Source organism: Myotis daubentonii, chromosome 4 (genome assembly GCF_963259705.1).
Source record: "Myotis daubentonii chromosome 4, mMyoDau2.1, whole genome shotgun sequence".
NCBI lineage: Eukaryota > Metazoa > Chordata > Mammalia > Chiroptera > Vespertilionidae > Myotis > Myotis daubentonii.
The window spans coordinates 36614109-36634413 of NC_081843.1; the positions used below are offsets into that span (position 1 = coordinate 36614109).

The 20305-nt window shown below is 38.9% G+C and overlaps 1 protein-coding gene across 3 annotated transcripts in view; it reads left to right on the forward strand.

Annotated features, from left to right (window-relative positions):
* Positions 1–14524, forward strand: part of TRIM4 (tripartite motif containing 4) — a 28621-nt gene extending 14097 nt beyond the window's left edge. The window contains exon 6 of one of the 3 annotated variants that reach the window (XM_059691778.1): positions 7062–12761. In XM_059691778.1, coding sequence (XP_059547761.1) covers positions 7062–7666 — 605 coding nt within the window. In that variant the 3' untranslated portion in view covers positions 7667–12761. Of the gene's footprint in view, positions 1–7061; positions 12762–13730 lie in introns of those variants that run through there. The other 2 variants (XM_059691779.1, XM_059691780.1) reach the window with 2 other exon arrangements.
* Positions 14525–20305: the final 5781 nt, after the last annotated feature.

The window sequence follows — 20305 nt, forward strand, 5'->3', positions numbered from 1 at the left end:
ATGCTTCATTCAAGAAACATTTATTTAGCCCTAGCCAGTTTGGCTCAGTGGATAGAGCATCGGCCTGCAGACCAAAGGGTCCTGGGTTTGATTCCTGTCAAGGGCACATACCTTGGTTGCAGGCTCCTCCCCGGCCTAGGGCCTTGGTCGGGGCTTGTGCAGAAGGCAACCAATCAATGTGTTCCTCTCACATCAGTGCTTCTCTCTGTCTTTCTCTCTCTCTTCTCTCCCTAAAAACCAATGGAAAATATCCTTGGGCAAGGATTAGCAACAACAGAAAACAAAACAAAGAAACATTTAACACATACTATGTGTTGTTATAAGGCACTAATGATACAGAAAGAAAAAGACCTCTTCCTTCTAAGTATTCATAAGCAAATTGGAGACATAGACACATATCACTGTAATATTGTGGCTTCAGTGTTTATCAGTGGTATGAAATATTATAGATGTACAGAGGAAGAGCTCTGTTGCAGGTGAAGTAGGGAAGTTTTCACAGCAGAGATGACAATTTTGGCATTTGAGGGTTAACCGAGGTAAAGCCAGGTAGACTCCCTGAGTTGAGCAATGGAACTGAGAGTCTAGGGCAGGGGTCCTCAAACTTTTTAAACAGGGGGCCAGTTCACTGTCCCTCAGACCGTTGGAGGGCCGGACTATAGTTTTAAAAAAACCTATGAACAAATTCCTATGCACACTGCACATATCTTATTTTGAAGTAAAAAAAACAAAACGGGAACAAATACAATATTTGTATTTGCATGTGGCCCGAGAGCCATAGTTTGAGGACCCCTGGTCTAGGGAGAACAAAAAAAGTGAGAGTTTGCAGAGTACTGGAGAGGAGATGGCTATACAGAGAAAGAACCCTGATGATGTACAGAGGCAACCCTGAGTTTTCAGCAGAGTACTGGTCAGAACAAGCTTGTGAAGAACTACCTGAGGTTAAGGAAGTTTCCAAAATGATTATAAGGAATAGTTCCTGATGCTCACACAGGCCTAGGAACAGTACCTGTTTCTACCAGCCAGACTGGAACATTCTTAATTCATGATTACTGAATAGAGTATTCAGGAAAGTCTTGCCTCATTAGTGGGGAATAATTAACCTATACTGAGCAGTGCTTTGGACTCACCATAAAAATCATGAATGAAGACTCCAAATGATCAAATTATTCCTGAGTAATTGCATCCCAGGACAAGCTCAAGAAGATTGATTAGAATTTTAAAAAATGAGTGCATATTCAGCAATGTAAATGCACAATCTTTGGCACCCAATCAAAGGTGATCAGGCATGCAAAGAAGTAGGAAAACATGACTCATAATGAGAATAATTAATAGAAATTGACCCAGGATTGATCAGGTTATTAGAATAAACATAACACATTAATACAGTAATTATAACTGTTCTGTAAATAGGCATATAGAGACATGGAAGATATAAAAAAATAATCCTGGATCAAACTTCTAGAGATAAAAACTGGAATGACTTAGATGAAGAATACACAGGTTTGGATAAATAGATGATTAGACATTGCAGAAAAAAAATTAACGAACTTGAAAATGGAGCAGTGGCAACTTTGCAAAATGAATAAAATGCACAGAGTAAAGTACTTAAAATGAAAAGAGCATCAGAGAGGTATGGGCCAACTTCATGCAGTGTAATACATGGTAGTTGGGGTCCTTGAAGGAGAGAAGTAGGATGGGATGAAACAAAAGTATTTGAAAAATAATGGCCGAAAATTTTCCAAATTTATTGAAAACTGTAAGTACGCAGATCCAATAGCTCAACAAATTTTAAGCACAAGAAATATGATGAAAACAACAAAAGCAGTGCTAAATTTTTTTTTTAATATAACAGGATAAAAAGAACATGTTATAGGGGAACAAAGATAAAGGTGACATCACATATCTCATGGGAAACAATGCAGGTGAACGAAATCTTTAAAAAACTAAAAGAAAAAAACCTAGAATTAAAAGATCACCTGAAATGATAATGATATAAGTAAATATATATATTTTTGTCATTTAAATATCATTAAAAGTAAATAGTGATGGTTAATTTACATGTTAACTTTATTGGGCCACTGGGTGCCCAGATATTTGGTCAAGTATTATTTTGGTTGTTGCTGTTTGTATTTTGGATGAGATTAACATTTAACTTGGGAAACTTGAGTAAGACAGACTGTTCTCCATAATGTTGGTGGACCTAATCAAATCAGTTGAAGGCCTAACTAGAACAGAAGGCTGGACCACTCCGCCCCAGCCCTGAGCAAGAGGGAATTCTACAGTAGACTGCCTGTGGACTTCATCAGCAGTTTTGGCTCCTTTCAACTGGAGCATCAATTTTCCATGGGTCTTGAGCCTGCCCATACACAGTAGATTTGGACTTTCCAGTCACCATATTCATGTCTTTATAACCTTTCTCTCTGTATATAGACACATATCCTATTTGTTCTATTTCCCTTGGTACCCTAATACAGTAATTGAATGTTTAAACAGACAAAACAATAACATTGTGGAGTTTGTAACATATTACAAGTAAAATACACAATAATAGCATGAACGTTGGGAGGGAAGAATGGAAGTATACTATTAAACAGTTGTTATATGTGAAGTGGTATAATATCACTTGAAGGTAGATTCTGGTAAGCCTCACAACAACCACTAAAATAAAACAGATAATTAAAACAAAGGAGATGAAGTGGAATCATAAAAATATTTGATAAATAAAGAAGAAGACAGAAAAAAGAACAAATAGGAAAAATAGAAGACATATTGGAGGTATCACACTACCTGATAAACTATACTACAAGGCCATAGTAATCAAAACAGCATGGTACTGGCACAAAAACAGACATAGAGATCAATGGAACAGAATAGAGAGCACAGAAATAAACTCACGCCTATGTGGGCAATTAAAATTTCATAAAGGAGGCAAGAAAATACAAGGGGGTAACTAAATGGTGTTGGGAAAATTGGACAGATACATGTCAAAAACTGAAATTAGACCACCTTCTTACACCACATAGAAAAATAAACTCAAAATGGATTAAAGGCTTAAATGTAAGACTCGAAACAATAATCCTCCAAGAAAACATAGGCAGTAAAATCTCTGGCAGTATTTTTTTCTGATATATCTCCACAGGCAAAGAAAAAAAAAGACAAAAATGAACAAATGGGATTATATCAAAAGAAAAAGTTTTTGCACAACAAAGGCAACCATCAATAAAACAGACAACATACTGAATGGGTAACGATAATTGTGAATGAGACATTCAATAAGGGATTAATACTCAAAATTTATAAGGAACTCATATAACTCAACTAATAAATAAGTAAAACCCAAACAATCCAATTAAAAAGTGGGCAGAGGACTGAAAAGACACTTCTCCAAAGAAGACTTACAAATTGCCAATAGACATGAAAGATGCTAAAGTCACTGTCAGAGAAATACAAATTAAAACCACAGTATCATCTTACACCTGTCATAATGTCAATAAATCAACAAGTGTTGGTGAGGATGTGAAGAAAAGGGAACCCTCATGCACTTTTGGTTGGAATGCAGATTGGTGCTATGGAAAACAGTGTGAAGGGTTCTCAAAAAATAAAAAATGTAACTGCCTTATGACCCAGCCATTTCACTTTCGGATATATATCCAAAGAAACCCAAAGCACTAATTCAAAAGAATATATGCACCCCTATGTTCATTGCAGTGTTAATTTACAATAGCCAAGATACGGAAATAACCCAAGTGCCCATCAATAGACAGGTGGATAAAAAAGTAGTGGTATAGCCATGGCTGGTGTTTGTCAGTGGTTAGAGCATGGGCCTCGTGCACCAAATGGTCAAGGATTTGATTCCTGGTCAAGGGTACCTACCTGGGATGCAGGTTCGATCCCTGGCTCTGGTTGGGGAAGAGGAGGCAACCAGTCGATGCACCTCTTTCACATCAATGTTTCTCTCCCCCCCGCCCCCCAACCTCCCTCCCTTCCACTTTCTCTAAAAAGCAATGGAAAAAATATCCTAGGGTGAGGATTAACAACAACAAAAAGTAGTGGTACATATATACAATGGAATATTATTTGGCCATAAAACAGAATGAAATCTTACCATTCGCAACAGTGTGAATGGACCTAGGAAGTGTTATGCTAAGTAAAATAAATCAGACAGAGAAAGACAAGTACCATTTGATTTTACTTATATGTGGAATCCAAAGAACAAAATAAACAAATAAAACTGAAACAGACTCATAGACACAGAACAGACTGATGGTTGCTAGAGAGGAGGGTGTTGGGGCACTGGGTAAAAAGATGAAGGGATTAAGAAGTAGAAATTGATAGTTACAAAATAGTCATGGGGAGGTAAAGTGCAGCATAGGGAATATAGTTACTAATACTGTAGTAACTATGGATGGTGCCAGGTGGTCCTGGAGTATCTGGGGGGACACTTTATAAAGTATATGATGATTTAGCCACTGTGCTGTACACCTAAGACTAATACAAAATAATATTGAATGTAAGCTGTAATTGAAAAGTAAAATGAAAAGAAAACATATAGCAAGATGATAGATACAACCCAATCATATTATTAATTATTAAATATAAATTGTCTTATATCCTAATTAAAAGATGGAGATTAATTGGATTGGATAAAAAAGCAAGACTCAACTGTATGCTGCAAGAAATACATTAACTATAAATACATGTTAAAAGTGAAACAATGGAAAAAGATACACCATGCTAATATTAGTCAAAAGAAATCTAGAGTGGCTATATTACTACCAAAGATTTCAGAGCAAAGAATATTATCAGAGATAAAAAAGGTAACTTCCTAATGATAAATGGGTTAATTCATCAGGAGAACATAACAGTTCTAAACATTTATACATGTAATAACAACTTCACAATATATTAAGCAAAAACTAGTAGAGCTACAAGGAAGGATAGACTAATCCATAATTATAGCTGGTGTTTTAATACTTTCAATAATTTTTAGAACAAGCAGGCAGAAAATCAGCAAATAGAGTAGGCTTGAAGATCACTAGTAACCAACTTTATTTCACTGATATATATATATATATATATAGAACACCAGAATACACATTTTTAAAAAGTGTACATGGAATATTTTAACTAGATAGACCAAGGTAGGCCATAAAACAAATCTCATTAAATTAAAAAGAATTCAATTTATGCAAAGTATGTTTTCTGACCATAATGCATTTAAGTTAGATATTAGTAACAAAAATGTCCATGGAAAAGTCCCAAATATTAGGAAACTAAATACATACTTCTAGATAACCCAGGAATTAAAAGAGAAATCAAAAAGGAAATAGTAAGTTCTTTGAACTGAATGAAAGGGAAAATACAAATCAGAATTTATGGGGTACAGCTAAAGCAATCCTTAAGGAGAAATTTATAGCACTAACCTATAAGAAAGTTCTCAATTCAGTATCCAGTTCCCACCTTAAAACAGTGGAAGAAGAGCACATAAAGCAAGCAATTAAAAGAATGGAAATAGAAATATTACAATAGAATACAGAAAAACAGAAAAATTATTGAAACCAAAGGCTAATTTTTGGAGACAATTAATTTTATTAATAAACGTTTAACTAGAATGACCGGAAATAATTTTATTAACCAATGTCATCCCAATAAATTCAATAAAAAAAGAATGAGAGAGGCAACATCACTACAGATTCTACAGATATTAATAGGATAATAAGTGAATATTATGAACAACTTTTTGCTGATACATTTGACAACGTAGGTGAAATGGACAAAATCTTTAAAAGACACAAATAAGCAAAGCTTGCTTAAGAATAAACAGATAACTGGAATAACTTAATTTCTATTAAAGATATTGGTGTTATAGTTAAAAACCTTCCCAAATGGCCTTACTAGTGAATTCACCAAACATTTAAGAAATAAATATGTGTTCTACATGAACTCTTACCAAAAAATTGAAGAGGAGAGAATATTTCCCAATTCATTCTATGAAGCCTGCATTACCATAATACTAAAATCAAAGACATTACAAGAGAACTATAGATCAGTGTTTCCTATGAACATAGAATAATTCTAAAAATGTTAGCACACTGAATCTAACAACATATTAAAAGGATAATTAAAAGGATAATCACAACCAAATGGTTTAAATATTTTAAAAAAATAAATGTAATTCACCACAGTAGCAAACTAAAAAAGGAAAATATGATAAGCTAATAGATGCAGAAAAGCATTTGTCAAAATGCAACATCCGGTCATGATTTTAAAAATAAGACAAATTAGAGAGATATGGAGAGTCAGAGGGGAGAGAATTTGGAGGCAGGGAGTCCAGGAGGATGTTATAAACAAAGTTAAAGTGAGAGATGCTGAAGATCTGAGTAAAGACAGTGGTGGTGAGAATGAGAGGAGGAAAAGAACCTGACTGATATTTCAGAGGTAGAATTGATAGAACTTGGTGACAAATTAGTCATTGAGGGTTAGAGGGAAAGAAGAGTCAAATAACCGCAAGATGTCAAAGTGTGAGTATTTGGGTGGAGGTGATGCTGTTATACCTTAGAGACATAGAAGACAATGATATCTGCATTTGTAGGGGGCCTCGTCCCAAGTGGGTGGAAGGAGACTTAGGATAGTAAGTTCCGTTTTGAGTTATCTTTTGGGGGTCTATGGAGATGCCCAGTGAACAACTGGAACCAGTGAAGAGAAACCTTGTTAGTGATGACATTCATGTGTACCTGTACAAAGGACCAGCCAGTCAACAGTCTTGGTCTAGTTCTGATTCAACAAGTCAGATTTGTTAATATTTCTCCAAATTTTTTGCTGGTTGTGAAGTCTTATGGCCGTGATCTAATGAGCTCCCTATTTTCTAGGTCTTAGTCTTTTGCAGTGGAAGGGAAATGAGGATTTCAGTTGCTAGTGTCCCACCTGAGGGATAGTTGAGAGGCAATGAGGTGTCTCATGCCTGACAGTACATGTTAGGAGGAGAAGGATAGAACTGAAACTGGAATGATGGGTGTTTCTGGAGGAGGGTTGGTGGTAAGCTCTTGCATTATTTATCTCAGCTCTCTTTTTCTCTGCAGTGGCTATCAGTGCAGCTGAAGACACAGGTCATCCCCACCTTGTCTTCTCCCAGGAAGGGAGGTATGTGAAAAATGGAGCACCCGCCAGTTCTAGGCCATTACTTTCTACAGCATGGAACTATTTTACTGGATGGAGGCCTTCTCAGCAGAACACACACTTTGTGGAGAGATTTCAACACTTACCATGTGTTTTGGGAAAGAACGTTTTCACTTCAGGGAAACATTACTGGGAAGTTGAGAACCGAGATACCCGGGAGATTGCTGTGGGGGTGTGTCAGGAGGACGTCATGGGGATTGTTGATAATGCAGAAATGTCTCCTCATGTGGGCATCTGGGCTATTTGTTGGAGTCCTGCTGGCTATTGGCCCCTAACAGGCTCCCCTGTGAGTCCCACCAAGCTAGAGCCAGCTCTCTACCGGGTAGGCATTTTCCTAGATTATGGGGCTGGAGATATCTCATTCTACAATGCTGTGGATGGAGTGCACCTACACACTTTTTCTTGTTCTTTTGTCTCATGTCTCCGGCCGTTTTTTTGGTTGAGCCCATTAGCATCTTTAGTCATCCCACCAGTGACTGGTGGAAAGTGATCATGGCTATTCTTCCCTGGCCCAAGAATCCCTACCTATGTCCCAGGGACACCCATTTCTTGGCCCTCTTCTTTAACTTCATAGTGATCCTTCATACTACATCAGTACTATCCATTCAGAACTCCAATTTTGTGTTTTGTTCATCTCCCTGTATGTCCTGTAGACAGACATGGCCGATCCTGTTGGTTGCCTTTCTAGCCACTTGCCCCACTTCTCAGCTTCTCTTCTGGATCTTTCTAATTGAACTCTTTGGTGTCCGCCCTCTATGTGCTTCAGGAGAAGCAGTCCCATGTGAGGTAATTCTGGCCAATGAGATAGGTTGGGAAGTTTTCCAAGGTGGGGAAACTTTCTGGGGAATATTTTTGTAGCTTCTAAAAAGGTATTTGGAAAGCCACAGCTCTTTTCTGATATTAGCAGCTTTCTTGGAACTGAGGAGAGTACAGTAACAGTGGAAAGGAAGAAAAAACATGGTCTTTGCTGGCATCATCAAACTATTGGAATTCCCCTAATCCCAAACTACTTGTTATCTGAGATTATTGCTCCCTTTTTGTATGAGGCGATTTTAGTTGCATTTTGGTTACTTGCCATCTGAAGTGTTCTAACTGGTGCTATAGGCACATAGCGTGGACATCCCACCGTTGAGGCTTATCTCATTTTTTTCTGAAACTTGACAAATGTATGGAATCCACATTCACTTCAATTGCATAATTCCTCTTTCCAGTAAGTACTATATCCTTCACTTTTCTGTATCAGAAAACTGAGGCAGTCTTCTCCGACTCTGCCCATGCTACTACTCTCTTCACCTGACCAGGTTTCAGCCATCAAGTGTTGATTATGCTGTCTGTCTGTTAAAATCATAGGTTGTATATACAAGTTTATTAATATAGTGGAAATGTTGAAAAACTTTTAAGTATTTACACTGTGCTAGCCTCTTCACATAAATGCTTTCATATGACTCTTGTAACAGCTTGGTGAGATGGAGATTAAAGTCCTATTTTTACAAGTGAGAAAACAAACCTTTAGAGTAACTCACTAATTATTGCTTAACTGGCAAATGGGAGTGTTGGGATTAAATTTAGATCTGTTTGAGATGAAAGCCACACTTTTTTCTACTCTGCATTTATTTGTAAGTATTTATTGAATGCAGAGTAGGTCAGCATACATTTGTTTCTTATTTTCTTACATGTTTTTATCCTATATATGTATTTTTCTCTTTAACGTTATACTCTCAATTGTAAGCACAAAAGAGGATTGTGGAAGTTACTGGATAGTTATTTTAAAAATAATGATTGTTGCTCTCGTTATAAAAGTTGTGCTCTACTTATAGAAAATTTGGAATGTACAAAGTGTGTAAAGAAAGTCATCAGTGGTCCCACCATTACTAACATGTTAATGTGTTTTCTCCTAGATTTTCAATAGATTTTCTGGTAGTGATTTAACAAGGCTTCTTTCAAAACTTCTAGCACCCTCCCTAACTCTTCTCCCCCTTCCTGTGGCCCAGCCCATTCTGGCTTATCTTCCTATTCAGCCAGGCCAATAAGATTTCATTTAATGATTTCTGCTGAGTTCTCCTTAACTATCCAAGTTACTTGAGGTTATGAGTTGAATGTGTCCTCCAAAAAGATATGTTGAAGTCCTACCTGTGAGTATGACCTTATTGGGAAATTAAGTTGAAATCATTAGGGTGGGACTAACCCAATGTGACTGGTATTATAATTAGAGGGAAATTTGTAAACACATACACACACACATGAAATGCCATGTGAAGACATGGAAGATGGCTATAGGAGAGATTGGAATTATCAAACCAAGGAATGCCTGGGCTGCTAGAAGCTGGGAAAGGAAGGAAGAATCCTCCTCTAGAAGCTTCCAAGAGAGCAGGGTCCTGCCCACACCTTAATTTTTGGACTTCTGGCCTCCATACTGTGAGACAATAAATTTTTGTGGTGTTAAGGCAACCAGTGTGTGGTACTCTTTAATGACAACCCTAGGAAAATAATAGGTTCCATCAGGACTTCTTCTAGTACCTGCCTTGTTAATTTCCAGTCCTTGGGAAACTTATCAATACCTTTACTCCTCTCTTTGTTCTGGGCTGTTGAACCAGGTTGATTGGCTCTACTCCAAAGTCTTACTCTGACTTAAAGAGGGCTCTTTGAGCTGCTTGGTAAACAAACTTCAATTTTTGATCCCTTAACTTCCTTTTATATCTCTGGTGGCAGTGATTCCAAGCTTTTTCTTCCTTTCTCAAGCTTTCATGGGCTGCCTTTCATACCACTGTAGCTGGGGTAAAACTTTACTTCTACCTATCTTAGGTTTTCAGATAGGATTCTAACAAAAAATTAACAAGAAAAAGAACAGTTTATTAACACATGCAGCACATGACACTTGAGAGAAACTAAAATGAAGAGTAGCTCAAATTGGAGACTTAGCATTCTGACTTACGTAGTATCTTCAACAAAGACCAATAAATTTGTAGAGAAATAACAGGACAAAGGATGCCAGGAGCCGGTCCATCCTTGCTGTTTCAAGGGACCTGGCATATATAGCATACGGTTCTTAATATGTTTGCTCCCCTTAGCGCTGTGTGTTTTAACCAAGGTCACCTCTCCGAGAAAGGTTGTTTCCCCAGGTAGGAATTTTTCCCTGAAGTCAGGGAGGGGATGCCTCTCCTAGAAAGGTTGTTTCCCCAGGTAGGAATTTTTCCCTGAAGTCAGGGAGGGGATGAAACTCCTTAACTAAGTGCCAGGCGGGTAGTTAATCACTACAAACAATCATGCTTAAGCTACATAATCTTTACTCCCTGGAATGGAGATAAGAAACGCCCTAACCTTTGTAATAGAGATTGATAGGATTGAATCAACTGGTATAAATACAGATGTAACAAGACAGAAAGAGACAGAACTTAGGAGACAGGGCTTGGAAGACAGGACCAAGAGAGACAGAGCCTAGGCACAGAACCTACACAGAACGTTCTCTAGAGACAGAAGAACTTCGCTGGAGAGAGCATGCCGGAGGATCCTGGACAGGGACTGGCCTTGGAGCCTGGAGGCGGAGCCTGGAGAGAGCATGGCTGGGGATCCTGGACTGAACCTGACTGCGGAGATTGGCAGGAGAGCCTGACTGGAACCTGGTGACTGAGCCTGGCTGGAGAACCTAGTACAGAACCTGGCTGGAGAACCTAGCAAGACAACATGGACACAGAACCTGGCTGGAGATCTGAAGCAGAACCTCTCTGGAGATCCAGACCAGAACTTGGCTGGAGATCCTGGCTAGGCTGCTGATCAACTGAACGCTATCTCCGTGTCATTCCTTCTTCGCCGACTCCGTCTACGCCTTTGGGAACCCCTGGACCTGCTGGGGTTGGACCCCGGCAAAAGGAAAGCAGTGTTAGCCTCCCCAGGGTGGCAGGTTGCAGGAAGGTAAATATATGTGAGGAAACTAATGGAGTAGTTTGTTTGCAGATTCTTCTGGTGCTGTGTCTGAGTTAAGAGGCTGCTTCCAGTAAAAGGAGAATTTATATCTTGCCTTTAGGTAGAAAAGGAAGGGAGGGGGGTGCTTTTCCTGGATTTCCTGCTACTTATTTGTCTCAGCTCAACATAACTTACACTAGAGGCCTGGTGCACAAAAATTTGTGCACTCAGGGTGTGGGGGAGTCCCTCAGCCCGGCCTGTGCCCTCTTGCAGTCTGGGACCCCTCGGGGGATGACCACCTGCTGGCTTAGGCCTGCTTCCCGGGGGATTGGGCCTAAGCTGGCAATCAGACATCCCTCTGGCAGCCCAGCAGCCCTCGGGGATATCCACTTGCCAGCGGGGAGCAGACCTAAGCTGCAGTCAGACATCCTTAGTGCTACTGAGGAGGCAGGAGAGGCTCCCACTACCACCGCTGTACTGGCAGCCATCAGCCTGGCTTGTGGCTGAGCAGTGCTCCCTCATGTGGGAGCGCACTGACCACCAGAGGGCAACTCCTGCATTGAGCATCTGTCCCCTGGTGATCAGTGTGTGTCATAGTGACCAGTCATTCCCAGTCTTTCTGCTGTTAAGGGTCAGTTTGCATATTACCCTTTTACTATATAGGATAGAGGCCTGGTGCACGGGTGGGGGCCAGCTGGTTTGCCCTGAAGGGTGTCCTGGATCAGGGTGGGGGTCCCGCTGGGGTGCCTGGCCAGCCTGGGTGAGGGGCTGATGGCTGTTTGCAGCTGGCCACACCCCCTTTAGGGTGGGGGTCCCCCTGGGGTGCCTGGCCAGTCTGGGTGAGGGGCTGAGGGCTGTTTTCAGGCTGGCTGGCGACTGAAGCTCCCAACCTCTCCCTTTTTTCTTTTTTTAAAAAAAATTCTGGGATTTATTTACCTTCTATAATTGAAACTTTGTTGCCGTCACTGGAGCTAAGAGCTGGCTCCAGCTCCGTGGCCAGGCTGAAAGCAGGTATCTGGGGTTTGTTTAGCTTCTATAATTGAAACTTTGTTGCTTTCGGAGCTCAGAGCTGGGCCACAGCAGGCGGGGAACCTTGGCTTCCTCCATCACTGGAGCAAGCAAGCCTCCTGCTCGCTTCAGCTGCGTGGCTGCTGGCCACCATCTTTGTTGGTGGTTAATTTGCATATCACCCTGATTAGCCAATGGGAAGCGTAGCGAAGGTATGGTCAATTACCCTTTTGTCTTTTATTAGATAGGATGTTAGGCATATTTTGGGGTGACATATTAGGGTCCTTTACTACTTACTATTGCAAAGAACTTGCTTTTTTTACTGAGAAAAAAATTTTTTCTGGTACTGTACCCAATTCTTTGTTCTTTTTTTTTGAGTCTTGATATTGGCCCCGCTCATATCCTGAGTATGGGATGGGACCATGTGTTGTATTTACTAAAACTCAAATAAGCTTTTCTAATGTACAAACAAGATTGAGAATAAACTTGTAATAGCTTCCAATTTTACTTGGAGGTTTCTCTGAGTCTTTACTATGTTAAATGTATTACCTGACTCATTAGGAGAAGTATTTATTATGTAGCCTTAAGAAAGCTTATTTAACCACAGACACTTTAACTTTAGCTTTGGGAGCAGAAATTAACACTTCCCCCAAAACAGTTTGACAATGACTTTTTTTGTTTTAAATCCTCACTGGAGGATATTCTTTTCCATTGATTTTTAGAGGGAGTAAAAGGGAGGGAGAAAGAGGGGGGAGAGAGAAACATCATTGTGAGAGAAATACATGGACTGGTTCTGGTTGCCTCCCCAATGGGGTGCCCTGAACTGGGGAGGGGAGAGTAAACCCACAATCGAGGTACATGCCCTTGATGGGGAATCTAACCCTTTAGTCTGTGGGTTAATGCTCTGACCACTGAGCAAATCTGGCCAGGGCTGAAAATGATCATCCTACACTTTCTCCAGGTGATCTTGACCATCTCAGATTTCAACCTAGACTTGTGCTGCACAGCCCCCAAAGTTGGTGATGCGTGCTTTGGTTCTGTAAACTACTCATGCTATGTGATCCTGAATAGGGCTCTGTTAAAGTCTTTTTTCCCCCTGGAGACTGAGCTTTTGTTATGGAAAACACTCTGGGGACATTTTCCAATGATTTCTAGTCCTCTTTTTCCTGCCAGAGCCATGAAGGTGATCTTTTTCAACTTTTCTCTGAGAATTTGGTGGGGTTCCTGGAGGTAAAACTCATGAATATGTGCCCCCTCTCCAAAACTGCAACTCTTAAGTTTCTCACTCAAGCCAGTCCACTCAACCTTTGCCAAATCTATTTAAGTTTATGGCTCTGGTGGATTTTGCTTCAGGTAAGTGGATCTGAGCTTCAACTCTGGATCTGTCTACCCAGATTTTGGGGTGGCAATTTGCCAGGCAGCCTCAGTTCTCCGCTGGGTCCAAGAAACGCCATTGCTTTTCAGCTTTCTCATCTTTTTTTTTTTTTTTAAGGATATGAGTTATAACTTCCAAATTTTTTACACGTTGGATCTGAAACTGGAAGTCTACTATCATAATATTAGAATAGGTTTCTTGTAGACCTCTGTAATGGTTAGTTTTGACTGGGCTAATGGATATCCAGATAGTTGTAAAACATTATTTCTAGGTGTGTCTGGGAGGGTGTTTCCAGAAGAAATGAACATGTGAATCAATAGACTAATTAAAGAAGATTGTTCTCACCAATGTGGATAAATATCATCTAATCATTTGAGAGCCTGAATAGAACAAAAAGGGAGAGGGAGGACAAATGTGTTCTCTGCTTCAGCTGAGACATCCAGCTTCTCCTGCCATTGGACATTGGTGCTCCTGGTTCTTAACCTTCAGGTTTGGACTGACATGTATACTATTGGTCTCTTGAATTTTTGGCCTTTGGACTCCAGCTGGAACTTACACCATTAGTCCCCATGGTTCTCAGGACATTGGACTCCAACTGAATTATACCACCATCTTTACTGGTTCTCTAGCTTGCAGACAGAGGACTGTGGAATGTAGTCTTCATCATCATGGAGTCAATGGCCAATGATCCATCCTATTGCTTCTGTTTCCCTGATCAATACAATCTCATATAGTTGGGTCCTACTTTTTAAAAGAATCCAGTCTGTCAATTTTTAACTATTATTTTAAATCATTCACCTTTAAATTTATTGTTTGTATAATGTATTGTTTGTATAGTGTACTACCTTTGGGTGGGGGCAGCCGGGGAGTGGTCAATCGGGGGAAAAGGAGACTTATGTAATATTTTAAACAATAAAGAATTTAAATAAAAAATTGTATGGATTAAAAAAAAGTATGAGATATCTTTCCAGCAAAGGCAAGTGAATCCTTGATTGTATACCATTACACTTGATGGCACAACTAGTCTAGGATTCTATGAGCTGCCCTTGGACACTCTTAATAAATTATTATTATTATTAAAAAAATATATCCTATCTTGCTAGCTGTTCTCTATTAGTTTCTTCTATGTTTCTTTTTCCTTTTTTTGCCTTCTCTAATTTTGCTGAGCATTTTTGAAAAATCATTTTATCTCCTGTATATACTTATTAAATTTCTTTCAAAAACCTTTTTCATCATTACCATAGGGTTTACATTTTGAAGTATGAATCTACCTTCAAATAATGTCACTTCATGTATGGTGAAAGACTAAAACAATATGACCTTGATTCCCAGTACTTGTTCGATTGTTACACATTTCACTTCTGCATATGCAATAAATATCAACACATGGTTACTATTACGACTTTAAACACTCGCTTTAAACATCTTCTGGTATGTTCAAAGTAATGGGGGTGAAATGACAATGAGGAAAAAAGACACAATGAAGAAGCCCAGGTAACTGAGGATGTATAAGATACTTTGAAAAGATATTCCATAGAATATCCATGCTGATGAATTAGAAGCTATAGACTACATCCATAGGCATCCAAGAGAGAGACCCACAGGAAAGATTGAGAAAATCACTGCTCCTCAGGAGTCTGGATGCTTAGTTTCATTTTTTGTTGACTTGGTCTCTAAGAATGTAGAAGGTAGGTAATTCTGAAGTGAAAATGATTTTCAGAGTCAAAGGGATTAAGGTCCTCTGAATAAAATTGAAAGCACACTTATCTGCTCTTCCTCACAGTTTTGTCGTCATTGTTATATGGTGTAGATCTACAGAATGTTTCTTGACAGATCATCCTGGCTTTGTTTTTTCATTTAGTATGACACACTTTTAGGTCTTGCTTCTTCATTCATTGTAAAAATCTCTGACTTTTAATTGAACTGTCTATTTGTATTATTTGTACTTAGTGATATAATTGGTATAACTGAGTTTAAATCTACCAACTTTTTAAAACTTTTTGCTTTCTGATGCAAGATTGGTTCAATATCTCCCAATTAATTAACATGATACATGACATAAACAAAATGAAGGATAAAAATCACATGATCATATCAGTAGTTGCATAAAAAGCATTTGACAAAGTCCAGCAGTCGTTTATGATAAAAACTCTCAGCAAAGTGGGAATAGAGAGAACATACCTCAATGTAATATATGAAAAACCCACAGCTAACATCATACTCAACCAGGGTAAACTAAAAACGTTTCCCTTAAGATCAGGAACAAGGCAAGAATATCAGTTTTACCACTCTTATTCAACATAGTCCTGGAAGTTCTAGTCATAGCAACCAAACAAGAAGAAATGAAAAGCATCTACATTGGAAAGAAGAAGTAAAACTGTCATTATTTGCAGATGGCATTATATTGTATATAGAAACCCTAAAGATTCCACCAAAACACTACTAGAACTGATAAATGAATTCAGTAATTTAGCAAGATTCAAAATAAATATTCAGAAATCAGTTGCATTTTTTATACACCAATAATGACCTACCAGAAAGGGAAACTAAGAAAACAATCCCATTTACAATTGCGCCAAGAAAGGTAAAATACCTAGAAATAAATTTAAACAGGGAGGTAAAAGATTTATACTCAGAAAACTATAAGACACTGAAGAAAAAATTGAAAAAGATACAAATAATTGGAAGCACATGCCATGCTCAAGAAAAGAAGGAATTAACATCATTAAAATGTCCATACTACATAAAGAAATCCATAGATTCAACACAATTTCTTTAAAAATATCAATGGCATTTTTCATGTAGATCAAATAATTCAAAAACTTCTATAGAACCACAAAAGACTGAATAGCCAAGCAATCTTGAGCAAGAAGAACAAAGTTGAGGTATCACACTATCTGCTATCAAACTATACTACAAGGCCATAGTAATCAAAACAGCATCGTACTGGAATAAAAACAAACATATAGATTAATGGAACACAATAGAGAGCCCAGAAATACACCCACACCTATATGGGCAACTAAAATTTCATAAAGGAGGCAAGAACATACCATGGGGTAAAGACAGTCATTCAGTAAATGATGTTGGGAAAATTGGATAGATACATGGAAAAAAATAAAACTAGACCATCTTCTTGCACCACATACAAGAACAAACTCAAAATGGATTAAAGACTGAAACATGACAAAACCATTAAATTCCTAGAAGAAAACATATAAGGTAAAATTTATGGCATTGCTTTTAGCAATAGTTTTTTCTGATAAATCTTCTCAGTCAAGGAAAACAACAAAAACATGAGCAAAGGAGACTACATCAAACTAAAAAGTTTTTGCACAACAAAGGAAACCATCAACAAAACAAAAGGACATCCTGAATGGAAGAAGGTATTTGCCAATGATACATCCAATAAGGGCTTAATACCGAAAATTTATAAAGAACTCATACAACTCAACAACAACAAAATCCAATTAAAAAGTGGGCAGAGGACCTGAGTAGACACTTCTCCAAGGAAGTGTCTATAGACATATAAAAAGATGCTCTACGTCACTAATCATCATAGAAACGCAAATTAAAACCACAATGAAATATCTCATAGCTGTCAGAATTGCTATTATCATTAAATCAACAAACAACAAGTGTTGGCAAGGATGTGGAAAAAAGGGAACCCTTTTGTACTGTTGATGGGAATGCAGATTGGTGCAGCTACTATGGAAAATAGTATGGAGGGGGGGCCCTCAAAAAATAAAAATAGATTGCCTTATGACCCCATGATTCCACTTCTGAAGAAACTCCAAAACTTGAATATATGCATATCTATGTTTACTACAGCGTTATTTACAATAGCCAAGATATGGAAGCAACCCAACTATCCATCAATAGACAAATGGGTAAAACGTAGTGGTACATATACACAAGGGACTCTGCCATAAAAAAGAATGAAATCTTACCATTTGTGAATTTCTTGCATGCTTTACAATGTATTTCCTGTAATTCATATAAATAATAAAGTATCTAGACTATTATAACAAATATAATTTTCAAAGCATAACAAAGTTTTTAAACATCCAACAGTATATTAATTGGAGTACTTAACACTAAGTGCTGTAAGCCATCCCCCAAAGTCTCAACAAAGGTTGAGTTCTCTTCTAAATCACCATCTAATGTAGATAATGGGGGTAACTCTTCTCCAAATGGTGACTCAGGGAATGAGATAGCTACCATCTTCTTGCTTCAGTGTCATCCTGGTACCACACGGCTAGCAATAGAAGAGGAGCACATAGGGAGGTCAAGTCAGATCCTTAACCTCTCAGCCTGGAAGTGACACACATCCATTAAGCTCACATCCCATTGGCCAGAATTAGTCACATGACCCTTCCTAGCTGTAGAGAGCAGCTACAGAGTTTGGACAGGTTCAAGCCTAGGACTAATGAGGGCACGATTCTCTCGTGGCAAAGCCCTGTGCAAGTCCCAGCACAATAATAGCCCAAGGCTATAATTGTAAACTTGACCTTATGGTTCAAATCTGTGGTCCCACGTGGCTGAGTGATATGGGCTGTGGGAGGTTCAGCAAGTAAACAAAGCTTGATCAGGTGCATGTAATTGAGTAGATTCGAAACCGTCGAGAACGTTGTAAACATCTTGACCATGCCCTTACTTTGCCTCATGGAATCTGGCTATAAAATAAAGACTCGGCTTGCAGGCTGTGGCACTGTCTCTCCATCAGAGAGCAGCATCCCACCTAGACCCAGCTTTCTTCTCTTGTCTGTCTTTTCTAAAACCTTCACCACCCTCCCTCAGGTTCACCCATGGCCATGCCAGCTTGGCATATATGGAACCCAACATGGGGCTGAGTATGGGGAACAGGTGCCTGAGTTCAGGTTCACCCTTGGCCATACTGGCTTGGCACACCTAGCCACAAAGAAAGGGGCTGACAAGTATAGTCTTCCCAGTGATCAGGAAAGTGAAATGGTTTGTTAAACACATAACACTATCTCTGACTTAAAAAGATATCAAACTTCATAGTCTATTGAGGAGGAAGGAGAGAGAAAGAAAAGAATGCAGCATTCACTGATTTGGGATACCAAGTTTAATGCTAAGAATTTTGCACACACTGTGTTTAGTTTATTTTTTTCAAAGTTAAGGCATTAAAAGGTACTTTATAGACATTTATTTATTTTATATACTAGAGGCCCGGTGCACGAATTCATGCATGGGTGGGGTCTGGCCGGCTCCCCTCCCCCATCAGGGCTGATAGGGCCAGGCCGGCCAGGGGCAGGGGCCACGGGCAGTTGGCGGGCGATCCCCGACCCTGATCGGGGTTGGCGGTTGATCAGGGGTGGGGCCAACCCGGAGAGGAGCCACGGGCAATTGGTCGGCTGGTTGCACTCCCGGTCAAGGGGACAATTTGCATATTAGGCTTTTATTATATAGGATTTTTATTAGATTTATTGGAGTGACATTGGTTAATGTTTCAATATACATTTTTATGATACTTGGTCTGTTTATTGCATTGTGTTCCCACCAAAGTCACACCATTTTTGTCACCATATAGTTGGTCCCCTTAACCCCTCAACACCCCTTACCCCTTCTCTTTGGTAACCACCATACTGTTGCCTGTGTATATGAGTTTCAGTGTTATATCGTACATATGAGTGAAGTCATATGGTCCTTAGCTTTTCCTGACTGACTTATTTTACTTAGCATAATATTCTCAAGTTCCATCCATGTTGTTGCAAATGGCAGCATTTTATCTTTTTCTATGGCTCAGTAATATTCCATTGTATATATGTACCACATCTTCTTTATCTAATCCTCTATCAAAAGGCACTTTGGTTGTCTCCATGTGTTGGCCACTGTGATAATGCTGCAATGAACATAGGGGTGCATATAACTTTAAGAATAAATGTTTTTGAGTTTTTCAGGTAGATACCCAGGAGAGAGGGAGAGAGAGAGAGAGAGAGAGAGATATTTCTGGGTCACATGGTAACTCTATTCTTTTTTTTTCCTTTTTATTGCTTAAAGTATTACAAAGGGTATTACATATGTGTCCTTTTTTTTTTTCTTTTTCCGCCCTTGACAATCCCCTGCCCTCCCCTACCTATTCTTAATTTTTTAAAAATTCTTTATTGTTGACTTTATTACAGATGTCCCTCTTTCCCTGGCCCCACCCCCATAGCTCCTCTCCTGCCCTGTCCCAGGCCTTCACCACCCTATTGTCTGTGTCCATAGGTAATTCATACATGCATATAAGATCTTTGTTTAATCTCTTCCTGCCTCCCCTTCCCTCAGAGAATCATCAGTCTGTTCCATTTCCATGCCTCTGATTCTATTTTACTCACCAGTTTATTCTGCTCATTAGATTTCTTATTCGTTTGATTTTTAGATTCAATTTTTGATAGATATGAATTTGTTGTCGCTTTGTTGTTCATATTTTTTATCTTTTTCTTCTTCTTCTTCCTCTTTTTAAAATATACCCTTCAGCATTTCATATAATACTGGTTTGGTGGTGATGAACTCTAGCTTTTTCTTGTTTGTGAAGCTCTTTATCTGACCTTTAATTCTAAATGATTGCTTTGCTGGATAGTGTAATCTTGGTTGTAGGTCCTTGCTTTTCATCACTTTGAATATTTCTTGCCATTCCCTTCTGGCCTGCATAGTTTCTGTTGAGAAATCAGCTGATGATCATATGGGCACTCCCTTGTAGGTAACTAACTGTTTTTCTCTTGCTGCTTTTAAGATTCCCTCTTTGTCTTTTGCCCTTGGCATTTTAATTATGATGTGTCTTGGTGTGGTTTTCTTTGGGTTCCTCTTGTTTGGGGTCCTCTGTGCTTCCTGGACTTATAA